Source organism: Apostichopus japonicus, chromosome 16 (genome assembly GCF_037975245.1).
Source record: "Apostichopus japonicus isolate 1M-3 chromosome 16, ASM3797524v1, whole genome shotgun sequence".
Lineage (NCBI taxonomy): Eukaryota > Metazoa > Echinodermata > Holothuroidea > Aspidochirotida > Stichopodidae > Apostichopus > Apostichopus japonicus.
The window spans coordinates 8658204-8679235 of record NC_092576.1 but is presented as its reverse complement, the minus strand read 5'-3'; the positions used below and the strand labels follow the sequence as shown (position 1 = coordinate 8679235).

At 34.7% G+C, this 21032-nt stretch overlaps 3 protein-coding genes across 8 annotated transcripts in view; 1 reads left to right on the top strand and 2 right to left on the bottom strand.

The window, feature by feature from the left end:
• LOC139982346 (uncharacterized) overlaps nucleotides 1-17808 on the bottom strand; it is a 43063-nt gene extending 25255 nt beyond the window's left edge. The window contains exon 1 of the mRNA XM_071995084.1: nucleotides 17774-17808. The gene's annotated coding sequence lies outside the window, so the exon portion shown is untranslated. The remainder of the gene's footprint in view (nucleotides 1-17773) is intronic.
• The window catches only part of LOC139982345 (MAM and LDL-receptor class A domain-containing protein 1-like), a 191689-nt gene extending 172019 nt beyond the window's left edge, over nucleotides 1-19670 (top strand). For 4 of the 6 annotated variants that reach the window (XM_071995074.1, XM_071995072.1, XM_071995080.1 and 1 more), the window contains 3 exons: nucleotides 605-680; nucleotides 5904-5959; nucleotides 7099-8254. In XM_071995074.1, the coding sequence (XP_071851175.1) occupies nucleotides 605-680; nucleotides 5904-5957 (130 nt within the window). In that variant the 3' untranslated portion in view covers nucleotides 5958-5959; nucleotides 7099-8254. Of the gene's footprint in view, nucleotides 1-604; nucleotides 681-5903; nucleotides 5960-7098; nucleotides 8255-19364 lie in introns of those variants that run through there. The other 2 variants (XM_071995073.1, XM_071995081.1) reach the window with 2 other exon arrangements.
• Nucleotides 10092-17841, bottom strand: LOC139982349 (uncharacterized). Its single transcript, XM_071995087.1, has 6 exons — nucleotides 17704-17841; nucleotides 16055-16405; nucleotides 13913-14176; nucleotides 12976-13113; nucleotides 12580-12744; nucleotides 10092-11075 (listed from the first exon to the last, which is right to left on the bottom strand). The coding sequence occupies exons 1-6, from the start codon at nucleotides 17759-17761 to the stop codon at nucleotides 10957-10959; spliced, it is 1095 nt and encodes a 364-aa protein (XP_071851188.1). The 5' UTR covers nucleotides 17762-17841; the 3' UTR covers nucleotides 10092-10956.
• Nucleotides 19671-21032: the final 1362 nt, after the last annotated feature.

Here is a 21032-nt window from a genome sequence, read left to right as displayed (position 1 = left end):
ACGTTATATATGAATCTAAGAGACTGACTTCGGTCAGCTTGCGGCTTTGATAAGCCAACAATGGCTTCTTTGTAAGTTCCTGCTTGCAGGAGGATCTAAAATACATACATAGTCATTAAATTGTATGTGTGTATGTGCGTGTGTGTGTGGGTGGGTGTGGTTTCATGTGGACATGTATGTATGTGTGTGGATGTATTGGTGTATGCATACATACATACATACATACATACATACATACATACATACATACATACATACATACATACATACATACATACACGTACTGTAGATATGTTTGTGCATTCGGGTGTACGTATGTATTGTGTATGAATGCGTGTATGTGCGTGTGTGGGTGGGGTTGCATGTGGACATGTATGTATGTGTGTGGATGTATTGGTGTATGAATGCATACATACATACATACACGTACTGTAGATATGTTTGTGCGTTCGGGTGTACATATGTATTGTGTATGAATGCGTGTATGCGTGAATATATGTATGTTTACATACATACATACATACATACACATACATTTTAATTTTTCAAGTGATTTATAGTTGAGATGTGACATGTCTTTTATTTTAATCTTATCTTTCATCAGCAGCGGATCCGGTTCTGTTATATTAGCTGGAGTTGACAACCCGATGTATGGACCCAGCGATACGCCCATGACAGATGTAAGGGAAATATGAACTTAAAGTTAGCAAAGCACTTAACACTAAAGGAAATATGAATTTAAAGTTAGCAGATACACTTAACACTAAGGGAAATATGAACTAAAAGTTAGCAGATACACTTAACACTAAGGGAAATATAAAAACTTAAAGTTAGCAGATACACTTAACACTAAGGGAAATATGAATTTAAAGTTAGCAGATACACTTCACACTAAGGGAAATATGAACTTAAAGTTAGCAAAGCACTTAACACTAAGGGAAATATGAATTTAAAGTTAGCAGATACACTTAACACTAAGGGAAATATGAACTAAAAGTTAGCAGATATACTTAACACTAAGGGAAATATAAAAACTAAAAGTTAGCAAATACACTTAACACTAAGGGAAATATGAACTTAAAGTTAGCAGATACACTTAACACTAAGGGAAATATGAACTAAAAGTTAGCAGATACACTTAACACTAAGGGAAATATGAACTTAAAGTTAACAGATACACTTAACACTAAGGGAAATATGAACTAAAGGTTAGCAGATACACTTCACACTAAGGGAAATATGAACTAAAAGTTAGCAGATACACTTAACACTAAGGGAAATATGAACTAAAGGTTAGCAGATACACTTAACACTAAGGGAAATATAAAAACTAAAAGTTAGCAAATACACTTAACACTAAGGGAAATATGATCTAAAAGTTAGCAGATACACTTAACACTAAGGGAAATATGAACTTAAAGTTAGCAGATACACTTAACACTAAGGGAAATATTAACTTAAAGTTAGCAGATACACTTAACACTAAGGGAAATATGAAAACTAAAAGTTAGCAAATACACTTAACACTAAGGGAAATATGAAAACTAAAAGTTAGCAGATACACTTAACACTAAGGGAAATATAAAAACTTACAGTTAGCAGATACACTTAACACTAAGGTAAAAATATAAAAAACTAAGAGCTAGCAGATACACTTAACACTAAGGAAATATAAGAACTAACAGTTAGCAGATACACTTAACACTAAGGTAAAAATATAAAAACTAACAGTTAGCAGATACACTTAACACTAAGGAAATATAAAAACTAAAAGTTAGCAGATACACTTAACACTAAGGTAAAAATATAAAAACTAAGAGTTAGCAGATACACTTAACACTAAGGGAAATATAAAAACTAACAGTTAGCAGATACACTTAACACTAAGGAAGTATAAAAACTAAAAGTTAGCAGATACACTTAACACTAAGGAAAATATAAAAACTAACAGTTAGCAGATACACTTAACACTAAGGTAAAAATATAAAAACTAACAGTTAGCAGATACACTTAACACTAAGGGAAATATAAAAACTAAAAGTTAGCAGATACACTTAACACTAAGGGAAATATGAACTAAATGTTAGCAGATACACTTAACACTAAGGGAAATATAAAATCTAAAAGTTAGCAGATACACTTAACACTAAGGGAAATATGAACTTAAAGTTAGCAGATACACTTAACACTAAGGGAAATATTAACTTAAAGTTAGCAGATACACTTAACACTAAGGGAAATATGAAAACTAAAAGTTAGCAAATACACTTAACACTAAGGGAAATATGAAAACTAAAAGTTAGCAGATACACTTAACACTAAGGGAAATATAAAAACTAACAGTTATCAGATACACTTAACACTAAGGTAAAAATATAAAAACTAAGAGTTAGCAGATACACTTAACACTAAGGAAATATAAAAACTAAAAGTTAGCAGATACACTTAACACTAAGGTAAAAATATAAAAACTAAGAGTTAGCAGATACACTTAACACTAAGGGAAATATAAAAACTAACAGTTAGCAGATACACTTAACACTAAGGAAGTATAAAAACTAAAAGTTAGCAGATACACTTAACACTAAGGAAAATATAAAAACTAACAGTTAGCAGATACACTTAACACTAAGGTAAAAATATAAAAACTAACAGTTAGCAGATACACTTAACACTAAGGGAAATATAAAAACTAAAAGTTAGCAGATACACTTAACACTAAGGGAAATATGAACTAAATGTTAGCAGATACACTTAACACTAAGGGAAATATAAAATCTAAAAGTTAGCAGATACACTTAACACTAAGGGAAATATGAACTTAAAGTTAGCAGATACACTTAACACTAAGGGAAATATTAACTTAAAGTTAGCAGATACACTTAACACTAAGGGAAATATGAAAACTAAAAGTTAGCAAATACACTTAACACTAAGGGAAATATGAAAACTAAAAGTTAGCAGATACACTTAACACTAAGGGAAATATAAAAACTAACAGTTATCAGATACACTTAACACTAAGGTAAAAATATAAAAACTAAGAGTTAGCAGATACACTTAACACTAAGGAAATATAAAAACTAAAAGTTAGCAGATACACTTAACACTAAGGTAAAAATATAAAAACTAACAGTTAGCAGATACACTTAACACTAAGGAAAATATAAAAACTAACAGTTAGCAGATACACTTAACACTAAGGTAAAAATATAAAAACTAACAGTTAGCAGATACACTTAACACTAAGGAAAATATAAAAACTAACAGTTAGCAGATACACTTAACACTAAGGTAAAAATATAAAAACTAAGAGTTAGCAGATACACTTAACACTAAGGGAAATATAAAAACTAAAAGTTAGCAGATACACTTAACACTAAGGAAAATATGAACTAAAAGTTAGCAGATACACTTAACACTAAGGGAAATATAAAAACTTAAAGTTAGCAGATAAACTTAACACTAAGGGAAATATGAATTTAAAGTTAGCAGATACACTTCACACTAAGGGAAATATGAACTAAAAGTTAGCAAAGCACTTAACACTAAGGGAAATATGAATTTAAAGTTAGCAGATACACTTAACACTAAGGGAAATATGAACTAAAAGTTAGCAGATATACTTAACACTAAGGGAAATATAAAAACTAAAAGTTAGCAAATACACTTAACACTAAGGGAAATATGAACTTAAAGTTAGCAGATACACTTAACACTAAGGGAAATATGAACTAAAAGTTAGCAGATACACTTAACACTAAGGGAAATATGAACTTAAAGTTAACAGATACACTTAACACTAAGGGAAATATGAACTAAAGGTTAGCAGATACACTTCACACTAAGGGAAATATGAACTAAAAGTTAGCAGATACACTTAACACTAAGGGAAATATGAACTAAAGGTTAGCAGATACACTTAACACTAAGGGAAATATAAAAACTAAAAGTTAGCAAATACACTTAACACTAAGGGAAATATGATCTAAAAGTTAGCAGATACACTTAACACTAAGGGAAATATGAACTTAAAGTTAGCAGATACACTTAACACTAAGGGAAATATTAACTTAAAGTTAGCAGATACACTTAACACTAAGGGAAATATGAAAACTAAAAGTTAGCAAATACACTTAACACTAAGGGAAATATGAAAACTAAAAGTTAGCAGATACACTTAACACTAAAGGGAAATATAAAAACTAACAGTTAGCAGATACACTTAACACTAAGGTAAAAATATAAAAACTAAGAGCTAGCAGATACACTTAACACTAAGGAAATATAAGAACTAACAGTTAGCAGATACACTTAACACTAAGGTAAAAATATAAAAACTAACAGTTAGCAGATACACTTAACACTAAGGAAATATAAAAACTAAAAGTTAGCAGATACACTTAACACTAAGGTAAAAATATAAAAACTAAGAGTTAGCAGATACACTTAACACTAAGGGAAATATAAAAACTAACAGTTAGCAGATACACTTAACACTAAGGAAGTATAAAAACTAAAAGTTAGCAGATACACTTAACACTAAGGAAAATATAAAAACTAACAGTTAGCAGATACACTTAACACTAAGGTAAAAATATAAAAACTAACAGTTAGCAGATACACTTAACACTAAGGGAAATATAAAAACTAAAAGTTAGCAGATACACTTAACACTAAGGGAAATATGAACTAAAGGTTAGCAGATACACTTAACACTAAGGGAAATATAAAATCTAAAAGTTAGCAGATACACTTAACACTAAGGGAAATATGAACTTAAAGTTAGCAGATACACTTAACACTAAGGGAAATATTAACTTAAAGTTAGCAGATACACTTAACACTAAGGGAAATATGAAAACTAAAAGTTAGCAAATACACTTAACACTAAGGGAAATATGAAAACTAAAAGTTAGCAGATACACTTAACACTAAGGGAAATATAAAAACTAACAGTTATCAGATACACTTAACACTAAGGTAAAAATATAAAAACTAAGAGTTAGCAGATACACTTAACACTAAGGAAATATAAAAACTAAAAGTTAGCAGATACACTTAACACTAAGGTAAAAATATAAAAACTAACAGTTAGCAGATACACTTAACACTAAGGAAAATATAAAAACTAACAGTTAGCAGATACACTTAACACTAAGGTAAAAATATAAAAACTAACAGTTAGCAGATACACTTAACACTAAGGAAAATATAAAAACTAACAGTTAGCAGATACACTTAACACTAAGGTAAAAATATAAAAACTAAGAGTTAGCAGATACACTTAACACTAAGGGAAATATAAAAACTAAAAGTTAGCAGATACACTTAACACTAAGGAAAATATAAAAACTAACAGTTAGCAGATACACTTAACACTAAGGTAAAAATATAAAAACTAAGAGTTAGCAGATACACTTAACACTAAGGAAATATAAAAACTAAACGTTAGCAGATACACTTAACACTAAGGAAAATATAAAAACTAACAGTTAGCAGATACACTTAACACTAAGGTAAAAATATAAAAACTAAGAGTTAGCAGATACACTAACAATAAGCAAAACATAAACAAAAAGTAAGTAGACTTAACAGTGAGGGAAATATTAACTTAAAGTTAGCATATGCACTTTACAGTTTTCTCTGAATTTTCACCAAAACAATGAGACCTTTGCCTCTTTCTGCCAAAGACATCCTTACCAGTAGTCCAGAGATATGTAGAATGCTGTGTTTGAATTTGTTTTTCTTTTTGTTGTTTTTTGCCTGTGTTCTGTACACATAGGAACAGGATCCTACTGTTAATGTCACAAATGTTAGAATGTCTATCCTAATTATATTTTTTAGTGGTTTTGATGTTCATATACCAGTTGACTATTAATATTTCTTTGCTTTATTTTCAGTTTAAGTTAGAAGATGCAGACACTGCTCCATACTTGGAACCAGACGAAACATAACAGTAAGTCTTTGAGATCTGTTACCATCATTGAATGGTCAGTCTAGAGAAAATCAGTTGTAATTAATTAAGGATAGAAACAACAGGGAATTTGGCTCGATTTCTAAAAACCCCAAATGAGACAGTTAAAATTTATTCTAAATTATTCCAAAGCAAACCTCAGAATGCTAAAGGAAAGGTTTCAATAAACATCTGCTGGTATTAAAGAAGTTGCCTTAAAATAAACAAATATTTCTGTCGTTTCTGAAATCTTATTTTGCCTTGGAGTTCCTTTACTTAACTCTGTTTTTATTTACACAATAGCATTAGTTCGTTAACATTATATTGTTAATATTGTTGTTTCACCTGTACCAAAATTGTCACCACTGTTTTCGAATGGGAAAATAATATCGTTTCTGACACGTTTAAATACAATTGTGATACTGTTTATTGCCGCTGATGACAGTTAACTTACAGCTAACATATCAATGAAGCAATCACCTGTCTTGCATGTTTGCGTCTTCGTAAGGGTGCGATTAGCTGGCAGCTCTATGTAGTCAGAATTGGAGACACTAGCTAAATCACCCCGAACCAAGTTTGTAGGAAAGTAGTTACACCTGCTCACAAATAAAATTTAAAAAAATTTAAATTTCAAAATGAAATAAAGATTCATCCAAATATACTGAACTAAGCGGGTGAAACATCAGCAGAGTGTTCGACTTTTCTTTCCATTGTAAGGTTTTCGTATCTTGCTGATCTAATTGGTTGTCTGGATTTGAGAACAATAGCGAGAGATCGCGCACACTAGCACAAATAGGGAACAAAGGAAGCTCAGCATGGGTGTCAACCTTGTGTTTATTATGGTTGTAGCAAAGATATTTATCACTCTAGATCTTAATCTTAATTGGTAAGAAGGCGGTTATTGACTCATTTCAACAAAAGGTCACATACACCCAGCGTTTATATTTGTAACAGATGAGCCATTTGCTCTGCTAAAAGTCGCTTTAATTTTGACCTTGTTTGTTGCAGCTCTTAGAATATTTTCTATAACAACATTTCATTTTCCCCCCCCCCCTACAGTTATATTGATTCTCATTCTCATATTGATTAGTTGTTCAAGCCTTCGAATTATGATCTTCTATATTCTCAATCTTCTCTCATAGGTCCTGAAGCAAGTCATTGTGTCTAGAAACATTTCTTTCAAATAATTCTTGAAAAGTCTAAAAGAAATAACACAAGCCTCAACCATGTTTGGTCCTCTTTCTCAAACAACTATGTAACCTGTGTGTACAATTCATCATTAAGTAAAGGTGTAATCATGTTTGTCGATTTTATTGAATGAATAATATATTTGCAAATATTTATATATGTGAATAAATTAGCATATGTATATTTACCATCATATGTATTCTGTCTAAAAAATGAATGATGTTTTATTAACCAAACACTATGCAATCGGTTTTTTTTAGGATAGTATATTAATGAAATCTTTCAAGAATTTTTTAATTTGTTTTTTTTTTTTATGTAAAAGTTTAACAAAAATATTGAAAAAAAATTGTGCTACTTATTGTTAAAGCTGATGACTGCATAACAATTTTTGCGAACCTTATTATTTTTGGAATTATCTCTAATTTCTTTTTTAACTGAATATATTAGCTAATAATAAAGAGTTATGCAACCATGCACGTTTGGACACTGTTTGATAATGTCGATGGTATGTTTTTTTTGGGGTAAACAATGTATCAAACACACAAGTTATAATAGGGACCTAACCTCCATACGTTTCAGAATAGCTGGTATCTGTAAGTAAAATAATTTGGTGAAATAAAGCTTAGTTGCCAAATCTGAATTCCTAACATGGACTGGATTATAACCAGTGCTGGTAGTCACAGGTTGTTTTTTTGTGGATACACATTTTCAGTTATGGTTACTTTATCAGGTAGTGAATCAATTTACCACTGTTTGCTGTTCAAAAAATTTCCTTATCCTTACATTCCTTTCCAAACGTTCTTTACGTATCATTAATACTCATTCAAGACGGATTCAAATCATTCTATTATCTTACGTTTTCAAGCACACTTATAACAATAGATATCATTGATACGACTCTTTGAAAAGTTCCTGAGGAAAATTTGATAACTTATATTTTGTTTTGATATGAAAATGAGTGCGTTGAGTTTCATTTCAACTCTGGACACTTTTGTCTTTCAAATATAAAATGTTTTATGATCAGTGTTTCCTTATTTTGCAGGTACTTTCTCCTCCATAATAATTAAATATATTTACTATTGAATTTTTATCTGGAAAAAAAAATAAATAAATAAATAATTGAGACTGATTGAAAACATCAACTCATCGTTTTAATTGTTTATTATTATTTTTGTTTGTTCCGTTTTATGCATATTTATTGAAGGACATTCCTTTAAAGAACATTACATGGGTAAATTTATTTCATTTTTGGTTCCTTGCTAAAAGCAAAGGAACCTATGTATTCAGGTTTGCGTGTGCGTGTGTGTGTGTGTGAGACGCTTTAGCTTGTATGCACGATAACTTAATAAGGAAATGATGTTTCATGACCAAACTTGGTGGGTGGATAGCCAATAGTAAGAGGATAATCCCTATTGTTTTTGGTGCCCGCAAAGGTCAGTTAGATGCCAAAAACAAATATGTTAAAAACAGCAATAAGTCCCATTGGCAGGGTCCGACATGGTTGATATTTTGGGAGTAGTGGGCTAAGGGATCGTTTCCAAACATAACGGTAATGTGATCGAAGGTCAACAAAGGTCAATTATTGATAAAAAAAAACTAGTATTTTTGCGATAACTTGAGAAGGAAATGTCCGTTAGGGTTGGGAGCAGGGCCGTCTTAAGAGATCACCGGGCCCTGGGCCCGACAATGGAGCGGGGCCCCTCAATCAAGTGAGTTCGGGGTCAAATGAAATGTAAACAAAGTTTCGAGAAAAATAATTAAAAATTTCTCCCCCAACCCCCCCCCCTGAAAACTATTTTAAATTGAAAAAAATCAGAAATTGACGAGATAACGGATCTCGTCAATGCAACAATTTTCTGCAAATTTGTCATCTTGTCGAGATGGTAGTAAGTGTGCAACTCGTCAATTTGCAGAAAATTGATGCATTGACGAGATCCGTTATCTCGTCAAAACGTCAATTTTCTGAATTTTGTCACGTTACCATCTGGTCAACTCGTCAATTTGCAGATAATTGTCGTTTTGTCAAGTTGGTAACTCGTCAATGCAATGTCCCTTCTACGCTTCCGTAGGCTCTTGATAATATAGGTACACAAGACCCAAAATAGTTTACTTCAACCAGACTTACAAAATGGATTCCACCAGATGCTTCTTGATCGAAACTCGCGACAATCAAGGGCGGCAGAAGCACTTTTAATCTGGGGGGTGGGGGGGGGGGACCGACGTCGAAGGGCACTTTGCAGAAATTCGATTGGACTGATGCAGCCTGATATTTGGTATCCTTTAAAACTCTTATTGTATTATAAATATTTGCGTACACACATCACTCCATCAACGCCCCGAAACCCCCCAAGGAAAAAATGCATACTAGCACTGCATGTATCCAATGTGCAAATTGGAAAACAAGGAACAAGTTTTCTTTCGAGACAAAGTGAGGTGAAATCATTAAAAAGTCCAAGTCCCTGCACACGCGATCGATACATGTATGAAAGCAATGAAATATGTCAAAATACGAAAGGATGGGGAAGGTTATGGTGTATTAAAACTACATTAATTATTCATGGTAGGCTATAAATGGCTTCTGCTTATTACAAAGTCACAATTTTTGTAATATAGCAATGCATTTTTGGAAATGCATCAGGATTTTTTTAGCAAATTGAATATGCATAATGGCACTGCTGAATTAGAGTTTATTTCTTGTTAAGAGCTTAACAAAAAAATTTCCATTCGAAATAGCTTTGAGTTTGACCCATAGAAATTCATTAATAGTTCTAAATTAGGATTAGATCTCTTACTAAAATATCGCTGACCTAATAAGGTGATCAAGAGTACAATTTCTATGTAGAAAAGGGGCACATTTTTAAACTGAGGAAAAGTTGGGGGCACGTTCCCCCTGTGTCTCCCCCCCCCCCGTTCCGCCGCCCTTGACGACGATAAACAACCTTTCGTTGTCACGTGGGATTGAATCAGTATAAACGGTTACTGATGTGTCTTAAGAACAGTCCCGCCACATTCCAGAGGGTAATGGCGGAAGCGCTGTTGCGTTGCGAGGTCTTACGTGGAAGTTATGTCTGCAATTCATTGATGATATCACTTTAAGCAATACGTCATCTGATCATCTTTGCCATATTCAGGCAATTTTTTGAAAGATTGAAGCCCAACTGAGGGGGTACTATACTTTTATAACATTCCGTATTATGTGTCTGCTTCCAATCACCGCCTTACCTCTCCGCCCTCTTTTTTAACCATTTAAACGGCACATACAAAACAGATACCAAAGATGAAAAAAAAAGACTTTTACAGCGTGCATAAAATATTAAAGACATGCAGACTATTAACATTACAGGAGTTACATTATCGTGGATGGCTGATATGGATACAATCTGTATCAATATTCTGGAGTTTCGGATAAATTGTGAGCCCTGATTTATTCTTTTATTAATTATAACCGTGATCATTCGAATGAGGGCGATATGCAGGAACTTGAATGACAGATGTAGCCTTAGTTGAGGAGGAACTTTTATACTCATGCTTTTTACTTAAAACTAAGTTTTGAAACTTATGCATACATAATTAACCAAGCATTAAATCAAACGTTGAATATTTCTTGGACAAACCTGCTTAAAATTGTATAATATTAAACTTAAGATTGGTCAATAGAATGGCCAATGACATAACAATTAGAATCGAAGAAAAATTACGAAAGCTTTTAATAGACCAATATACTCATAAAAGAATGACAAAGAATAGCAGAAGCTTACATGCCCGTTCACCAAAAGACAGAAAATTATATCAGATTATGACAAGACATTTAATTAAGGGATTCTTCTGCATACTTTTAGATTAGATGAAGGTCCATAAAATCGGTTACAATCCGATTCGTTGTCGGGACAGTTCTGCTCACAACTAGCTCCCCATTTACCTTTAGGACAAGCTGCAAGAGCAAAAAATTGTATGTATATGAAGTGGTAATAAATGATTAATGCAATTGAATTTATATATATATATATATATATATATATATATATATGTATTATTTGTGTGTGTATGTGTGTGTGTGCGTATATGTATATATATATATATATGTATTATTTGTGTGTGTATGTGTGTGTGTGCGTATATGTATATACATAAATATATAAATATATATATATGAGTGTGTATGTGTGTGTATATGTATATGTATATATATATATATATGTGTGTGTGTGTGTGTGTGTACATTCAATCTATAGAAGAACCACTATAGCAATACATATATATGTAGGTATTTCATTTGAAAATGTAAGAAGCTGTAAAATTCCAGCCTCCACCGGGATTCGAACCAACGCCTCTCGCTTTACATGCGGACACCCTAACCAGGTAGATCATATGGACGCTGATAGTATGATAGTATGCTGATAGTAGATAGTAGTACATATATATATATATATATAACAGAGTCGATAGGGGAAGATTGTTTATGTCCCCAATTTTCCGGATGAAATCCGTAGTGTCCTGCAAATAGGACGGTAGGGACTAAACAAGAAGTTGGATGAGAAGATCCACGAATTTGGAAATTTTATTAGTCGCTGTACCATTACCCGATATTATGGGCCTCCCGGGATTGCCTTCTTTGTGAATTTTAGGCCAAAAATAAAAGCGACCAGGTTTTGGGTCGTTTTCAAGGAGGTTTTGGCCTAACTTGCGGTCAATGGAACCGTTAGAGACTCTCTTTTGGATGACTCTTTTCACGTTTTGTGTGATTTCTTGAGCAGGATCAGAATCCAGGAGCTTGTAGTGTTGAGGGTTGCCGAGTAGTCTGTTGGCTTCCTCTCTGTAGAATTGTTTGCCCATAGCGACAATTGCAGAACCCTTGTCGGCTGGCGTGATGACAATGTCATCGCGCTTCCGGAGTTCATGGAAGGCCTGTCTCTCAGTTTTGTTGAGATTGTCGCGGAAGCCTGGGCCAGAGGTCTGTGTTTTACATTCTCTTTAATTTCCGAAATAAATTATTCAAGAGGCGCACAATGGGACTTGGGCGGATTCCACGAGCTTTTTGGCTTAAAATTGGAATGCAAGTTGTTGATTTGTTGCGTGGTGTTATTGCCATTTCTGTCGGCAAAAAAGTCACGGAGACGTAAGTGTCGATAGAACATATTTAAGTCAAGAGAAAGTTTCTGAGCGTTAACTTGCACTGGCTTAGGGCAAAAATTTAGACCTTTGGAAAGTAAGTTTGTTTCTCCTACCTAGAGTTGGCACTCAATGGCAACAACTGCACTTTTGGTGGTGTTGCATCATGAGGTATGTATCTCTTTGCGACAGAATCTGCGAGACCTGGTTCTTTTTGAGGTTTCAAGTTTCAAGTTATCTTTATATGAATTATTTATAGGTCCCCATGCATGTATATGTTTAGACAATTTTTCCCCCTTAATCTGACTTAATTAAGAAGTACGTACCTCGATCACACGCGTTTCCCCACCAGCCAGATGAACACTTGCATCCGTAGTTGTCTCCAAAGCAAACTAAATTACCTTTGCACTTTGGGTCGCCACCTGGCAGATCTTCACATGTCAAAGTTTCTTCGTAATTTAGATAAAGTTGTTCACCGGTAGGGTCAAGAGCTACAGATTGTTGGAAAATAAAGATTGAACCAATTTAGAGGTACGCTATTGTATACAGCTATAAGAGCGGACGTAATATGTTGGACAGTGTTTTGTTTTAATAGCTCTTTTCCGGAGATAAATTGGGCTATTCTTAGACACGCATCATCTGTAATCAATTATGCATAGCCTACATACTACACACAAATCAACACACACACATACACGCATACATAATATATTTTAACTTACCACAGTCGCACAATCCACCAGTCAAGAAAGGAGGACAGATGCATAAGTCGAAGTTGTCGCTAAGAACACCGCCATTTTGGCACTCTTTTTTAGACTCAGTACATTTTCCAGTATCGTAATAATAATTCGCTGGACAAGCTTTAAGGAAAGTATAAAAAAAATCTGGTTAAACGTCATTCAAAAGCAACCCCAATATATAAGTTATATTTTAAGTGGTTATATTTGAACTGAACTTTAGGTATAATTTGCTTAATTTAACCTCTGTATATCTGTCTGTATGTCCGTCCGTCCGTCCATCTATCTATGTATATATATATATATATATATATATCTAGATAAATCAATAAAGAATAACACACCAGAAAAATTCCACTTCACGACCGGTTTCGTCCTTTTGGGACTCATCAGGCGAAGGTAGGAATCGAACCACGGATCTTCGTGTCACGAACCGAAGTCCGTATCACTCGACCACAGTGATTCTACTGGTGTGTTAAAGCGTATAAATTGGCTTTGAATAACTGTCATTAAGGGCGTATTACCCAAGTGTTATGATTGTACAATCATTGTATATATATATATATATATATATATATATATATATATATATATATATATATATATATATATATATATATATATATATATGGGTGTGTGTACGTTATGTGTTTAAATTATTAGTTGTTCGAATTCATTGTTCAGTAATTAAGCCTCACATATTATTAAATAGAAAGAGGTATTCTGGATACAAACAATGCAAAAAAAAAAAAACTTAATTCGAAACGTATGCAAGCGTCTTTACGTCAACCTACATTAGACCAATTCCATTAAACAGCAGTGAAGAGTGTTTAGCAAATAATCTGAAACTGATCTTCTTCGAATTCTCTGTTTTGCGTTGCGTGGTCCCTGGACCCTTATCATATTATGGCACAGTACTTACTTGCAGCAATGACTAGAATTTGGACAGAAAAACCTCTACCACCCCGTCGCGGTCTTTGTATGGTGTAGAGACCAGCGTCGTCAGTAGTTTTAAGGATCAGTCTCGGCCCAGTGTTTATATTTCTCGCTTTTCCCTTACTCCAAACAATCTTTCTACATCCAGGTGACCAGCGAACACCAATGGATACCTCCTTCTTCAGATCGCTAGATGTCGTTGACTTAGGGTATATGGTAACCGTCCGTACACCTCGTGTGTCGAGTACAGCTGAAATGCAGTCAAAGATTATCTAAGTGTAATACATGACATGTATAATTCATGGACAGTAAACATAAAATCAAATCCCAAATTCCTTTATTAACGAGGGAATCGATACGGTAACGTGCATATGAATTCAAAACTGGATGGGTGGGGAGGGGGGGGGTGGTGCTGTTTGGTAGATTCTAGATTCACACAGACTGTTTTAGGTCAGAGGGCCAGGAAGCTTTATGGAAAAGAAAGAGGTGGATGAAGGATGTGCCTAGGGGGTCGCTGAAGTCGACTATCATAGGGGGATACTCCACCTGAAAAAAAATATAGGCGTTTAGATTTAAAAAAAAGTGTAATCTAAGGCACACTTAAACTACGATTTTTGTGTGAGGTTGATAATGGTGTATATAACAGACGAGTGGTTTAAATAGTTCCCTTCTGAACGTAAGAAATCCCCAGACTAAACCATTTTCCTCCGACTGGCGATGGAAGGCGGACAAAAGAAATTAATACTTACAGGCCCGGCATCTGATCTAGTCATCCAAATGAATGAGGAAGTGCCCTTAAGACAGAACGTGCAAACACCCACACACACGCAGGTGTATTTTACATACAGAATGAGGACCCCATTGTTTTTGCCATTGTTCATTGTTCATTGTACCCTGACTTTAACAATACCCCCGAAAAGTAGAATACTTATGAGGGACGAGACTTGAAACGTGAAACTTGAAGGTGATTCTTTTGAAATGATGTCTGAGGAATTGGAATTCCTTTGTTCAAAGTCCTCAGACAGATTACAAAACATGTACACACACGCACAGGCACTCGCGCACACACACACATGTTTGTATTACATTCATACCGAGGACCCCATTGTATTTTTAATTGTTCAAATCCACGTACCCTCACCTTAACAATACCCCATAAAATAGAATTCTTCCGAGGACGTGGTGATTCTTTAGAAATCACAACCCGAGGACCTGGAATTCTTTTGTTCAAGTCCTCGGTCAGATAGCAAAACAAACGCACGGGCGCGCCCGCACGCCCAACCTCCTCTGTGAGAATACACACATTGCAACAAAGATCATAGTTATGTAGTAAATCTTCATATTTTACATTCCATACGACGGTCATGAACAAAAGAAAAGTTAACAAACATACCCTTTTGGCCATAATGTCACTAAAATGTATTTGGTTAACTCAACTGTGAAAGTTTCGCAGTTACTTTGGGGATCCTTGTATGCACGAATCGGTAGAACTATAACGTTGTAGCATATTATGTAATTAATCCGTAAATCAATATTTTGCAGGGCATGACTTTAAAGAAAAGGAGGAAAAATCAAGCAGATTTCTACGTTATTATTGACTACATCGGTGATAACATATCAATACTTGCTCAAACCTGGTTAATATGAAAGAAACCTACCCACAAAACAACCTCATTAAAAACAAGGGAAATACATTCAAATATTATAAGAAAGTTCCTTTCAAAGTAATATTGTAAGCTTTGAATATTGCCAAAGAAATGATACTTTTCTTTTTAAAGAAATCTTTTTCCAAGATAGACCCTTTGCACGAAGAAAACGAAACACTTTGATCCACTCTCAAGTACAATAGGTTGACATTTAAGAATGTAAACCGTGTTATGATGTCATGATGCCAACTCAAGTCTGTGTCATGAGTCCCATTGGAAAGGGAATCATTAAAAATAAAAAAATCTAACACAAGATCAGGGTAATTCAGTGCATGTACTGTGCACTGTTTACAGTTCAACAAGTTACATGAAACTGGATAATTTTCAATTTCAAGAATCAATACGTAAACTGTCAGTTTCCCCCCCCCCCCCTCCAAAAAAAAAGAAGAAAAAAAAACTGAAATCACTTAAATAATAGTCACCTGATTTTGGTTTTACAAATGTGTAACCAGTGAATTCACTTATTCCGTCGGCAAAATTCAAATGTCCTCGATATTGCCCATACCGCATTCCTCGTCGGCGGTTCAACTCATCTACCCGAAGGAAACATCCGTAAAAGTCTCCTTGATTGTCAATGATCGAACCAGTCTGCAATGCATTGGTAGGTAGCCCTCCGTCCTTTGTGATTGAGATATCCACTGTATCACTATCGCCAAGTTGAAATCGGGTCAACGCGTACACGTAAATAGGCGTAGAGCGACCAGTTTCCGGATAATGAGACATGACGTAGAAAAGCGGGTAACCCGACGGAGGTGGCATGGCATTGATAGACACTGAAAAAAAAGATAATATGTATCAAAATAAGATTGGGAAAACAACAAAGCTTACATGTACCGATAATGACGTAAGTTTATTATACTGAATGAACATGCAAAACCCGCATCAGTTTAGTGACTATTTAATGGTATCCGACGGGCGAGCGGACAAATGCACGGACGGACGGACGGACGGACGGACGGACGGACGGACGGACGGACGGACGGACGGACGGACGGACGGACGGACGGACGGACGGACGGACGGACGGACGGACGGACGGACGGACGGACGGACGGACGGACGGACGGACGGACGGACGGACGGACGGACGGACGGACGGACGGACGGACGGACGGACGGACGGACGGACGGACGGACGGACGGACGGACGGACGGGAAATAAATTGACGGATGGAGAGATGACGGATGGACGAATAAGTATATACAAAATAAATGTCAACATGTCCCTCAATCTAGCACGATTTTGTTTGTGAAATTTCTGCTCGAGCTGCTATTTTATGACAAAATATTGTCGGATTTTTTTGCCGTCACAATGACACCTACTAAATTATAGTGTGTCGGTTGTATTTCGTGATGGGTAATTCAATTTTACATAAAATGCTGTCACAGATTTGAACGGTTGTAATCGATTACTTTGCGTAAATGGTGTCGACCATGACACTATCCAAAGGTGAATGATTTAAAGCAGCCATTTGACTTGAAATCGCAAACATAATTATTGTAATGCTAGCCTAAAATAAAATCCAATCTTACAAGGTACGTCTTATATTGTTTAGTCAAATTTTCATTCACATGTATACTGATAAAGAGCAAGTGTCATTTTCTTTTTAAATTGTGATTATTTTGTAACCAGTGATTTATACTGCTGTGCAAAGTATGCGGCAGACGAAATATTGAGGGTTGCATGAAATTCATGATGATGATGATGATGATGATGATGATGATGATGATGATGATGATGATGATGATGATGATGATGATGATGATGATGATGATGATGATGATGATGATGATGATGATGATGATGATGATGATGATGATGATGATGATGATGATGATGATGATGATGATGATGATGATGATGATGATGATGATGATGATGATGATGATGATGATGATGATGATGACTCTTTGTTCATTTTTGTTTTCTTAGTATAATCGAAATTGTATAACATTAAAGTTATTAACTGCTATCCAAAGGTACCGAGGTACCGATATTAGTTGTGAAACTTAGAAAGAAACAATGAGAATGAATTTAAAATAGCAAAATAAAAACTTTATTTACACCTACCATACATCAGGAAAACGAAAAGGCCACAATAATTGATTGTCTTCAAGTGGACTGCCATGGCGTTAGACGGTTAGTTCACGATCAATACGTGAAGTTAAAAGAAAAACTAATATGTCCACAGCATACTAACAACTTTAGAGATATTAGTCATTCGAAGCCACACTCTCTTATACGCTGCCCACTCCCAAGAGGACAAAGAAAAAATTTATATTCAAAGCAAGTCACCCATGCAAAGCAAATTTTTTTTCGTAAACACTTTGTGATAAGCCAACGTTCCATAAAAGACAATTCAAAATAACTAATAAACAACTTACAAAAGGCAAAAAAACAAAACAATTAGGCAGATACTTTTGCAATAGAAATGTATTGTTAGACTCCTACAATTGACTTATAGTAAGGCTGGAGAAACAGCATAATAATAACGGTATTTGGAATTCCAACTTCCAAACAATGAAAAGCTAAAGGACCTCCCACTGTGTGATTTTAACCTTTAGGTCTGTACCGTATTTCGCCTCTCTCTCTCTCTATATATATATATTATAATTACGGTTCCCCTTACACATATATCACCGTGCGATGAGTTATTTGCCATGAAAGCTGTCGAATTACATCGCATTGCTCGCATCGCATCGCTCCAAGTGTGAATAGGTCTAAATATTAACACTATTTTAACGTTTTTTTATTGCATCGCGTCGCGCCTAGAATGATCGGGCCTTAACAAAGGGTTTCGTTAAAGTGTCTAACACGGTATTATTTCTTCCGACTGCATGTTTCAGTCAGTTTTACGTTTCAAAACAGCATCTGTTGAGTTACAAATTTGAGCAATCAAGAGCCTAAACTCTCCAAGTTCAAACGTCCCCCCCCCCCATCCCACGCCCCTCTCTCCGATCATTTCACCTTCGCAATCTTCTTCGAAAACATTTTCCTAGTTTATTACTTTCCTTATCGCTACCAGTTTAATGACAGTTAACTTACAGCTAACATATCAATGAAGCAATCACCTGTCTTGCATGTTTGCATCTTTGTAAGGGTGCGATTAGCTGGCAGCTCTATGTAGTCAGACTTGGAGACACTAGCTAAATCATCCCGAACCAGGTTTGTAGGAAAGTAGTTACACCTGCTCACAAATAAAATTTAAAAAAAATTTAAATTTCAAAATGAAATAAAGATTCATCCGAATGTACTGAACTTAGCGGGTGAAACATCAGCAGAGTGTTCGACTTTTCTTTCCATTGTAAGGTATCGGTATCTTGCTGATCTAATTGGTTGTCTGGTTTTGAGAACAATAGCGAGAGATCGCGCACACTAGCACAAATAGGGAACAAAGGAAGCTCAGCATAGGTGTCAACCTTGTGTTTATTATGGTTGTAGCAAAGATTTTTATCACTCTAGATCTTAATCTTAATTGGTAAGAAGGCGGTTATTGACTCATTTCAACAAAAGGTCACTTACACCCAGCTTTTATATTTGTAACAGATGAGCCATTTGCTCTGCTAAAAGTTGCTTTAATTTTGACCTTGTTTGTTGCAGCTCTTAGAATATTTTCTATAACAACATTTCATTCCCCCCCCCCTACAGTTATATTGATTCTCATTCTCATATTGATTAGTTGTTCAAGCCTTCGAATTATGATCTTCTATATTCTCAATCTTCTCTCATAGGTCCTGAAGCAAGTCATTGTGTCTGGAAACATTTCTTTCAAATAATTCTTGAAAAGTCTAAAAGAACTAACACAAGCCTCAACCATGTTTGGTACTCTTTCTCAAACAACTATGTAACCATACATTCTGTGTGTACAATTCATCATTAAGTAAAGTTGTAATCATGTTTGTCGATTTTATGGAATGAATAATATATTTGCATATATTTATATATGTGAATAAATTAGCATATGTATATTTACCATCATATGTATTCTGTCTAACAAATGAATGATGTTTTATTAACCAAACTCTTTGCAATCGTTTTTTGATGATAGTATATAAATGAAATCTTTCGAGAATATATTGACAAAATTTGTGCTACTTATTGTTAAAGCTGATGACTGCATAACAATTTTTGCGAAGCTGATTATGTTTGGAACTATCTTGTTCTGTTTTTTTAACTGAATATATAAGCTAATAATAAAGAGTTATGCAACCATGCACGTTTGGACACTGTTTGATACTGTGGATGGTATGTTTTTTGGGTAAACAATGTATCAAGCACACAAGTTATAATAGGGACCTAACCTCCATACGTTTCAGAATAACTGGTATCTGTAAGTAAAATAATTTGGTGAAATAAAGCTTCGTTGCCAAATCTGAATTCCTAACATGGACTGGATAATAACCAGTGCTGGTAGTCACAGGTGTTTTCTTGTGGATACACATTTTCAGTTATGGTGACTTTATCGGAAAGTGAATAAATTTACCACTGTTTGCTGTTCAAAAAATGTCCTTATCCTTACATTTTTATTCCAATCGTTCTTTACGTATCATTAATACTCATTCAAGACGGATTCAAATCATTCTATTATCTTACGTTTTCAGGCACACTTATAACAATATATATCATTGATACGATTCTTTGAGTCTGTTAGCCTATTGGCTGCACCATGATATACTGTGTTGTTGTAGATCATAGGAAGTTGAACTTCTGTACTGACATTGTTGCCCACGCGCTTCCAACCCCGGAAGAGGCTCTTGATAATATAGGTAGCCTACACAAGACCCAAAATAGTTTACTTCAACTAGACTTACAAAATGGATCCCACCAGATCCTTCTTGATCGAAACTTACTACAATCAAGGGCAGCGTAATCACTTTTAATTTGGGGGGGGGGGGCACCGACGTCGAGGGGCACTTTGCAGAAATTCGATTCGACTGATGCAGCCTGATATTAAGTACCCTTTATAACTTTTAATGTATTATCTTATTTGCGTATACAAATCACTCCATCAACGCCCCCCCCCCCCCTCCCCCTCAAGGAAAAAATGCATATTAGCACTGCAATGTGCAAATTGGGAAACAAGGAACAAGTTTTCTTTCGAGACAAAATGAAGTGAAATCATTATAAAGTCCAAGTCCCTGCTTACGCGATCGATATATGCATGAAAGCAAATGAAATAAGTCAAAATACGAAAGGATGGGGTAGGTTATGGGATATTAAACTATACTCACTATTCATAGTAGGCTATAAATGGCTTTTGCTTATTACAAGGTCACAATGTAAAATAGCAATGCATTTTTGGAAATGCATAAGGATTTTTTTGGCAAATTGAATATGCATAATTGCACTGCTGAATTAGAGTTTATTTCTAGTTAAGAGCTTAACAATATTTTTCCATT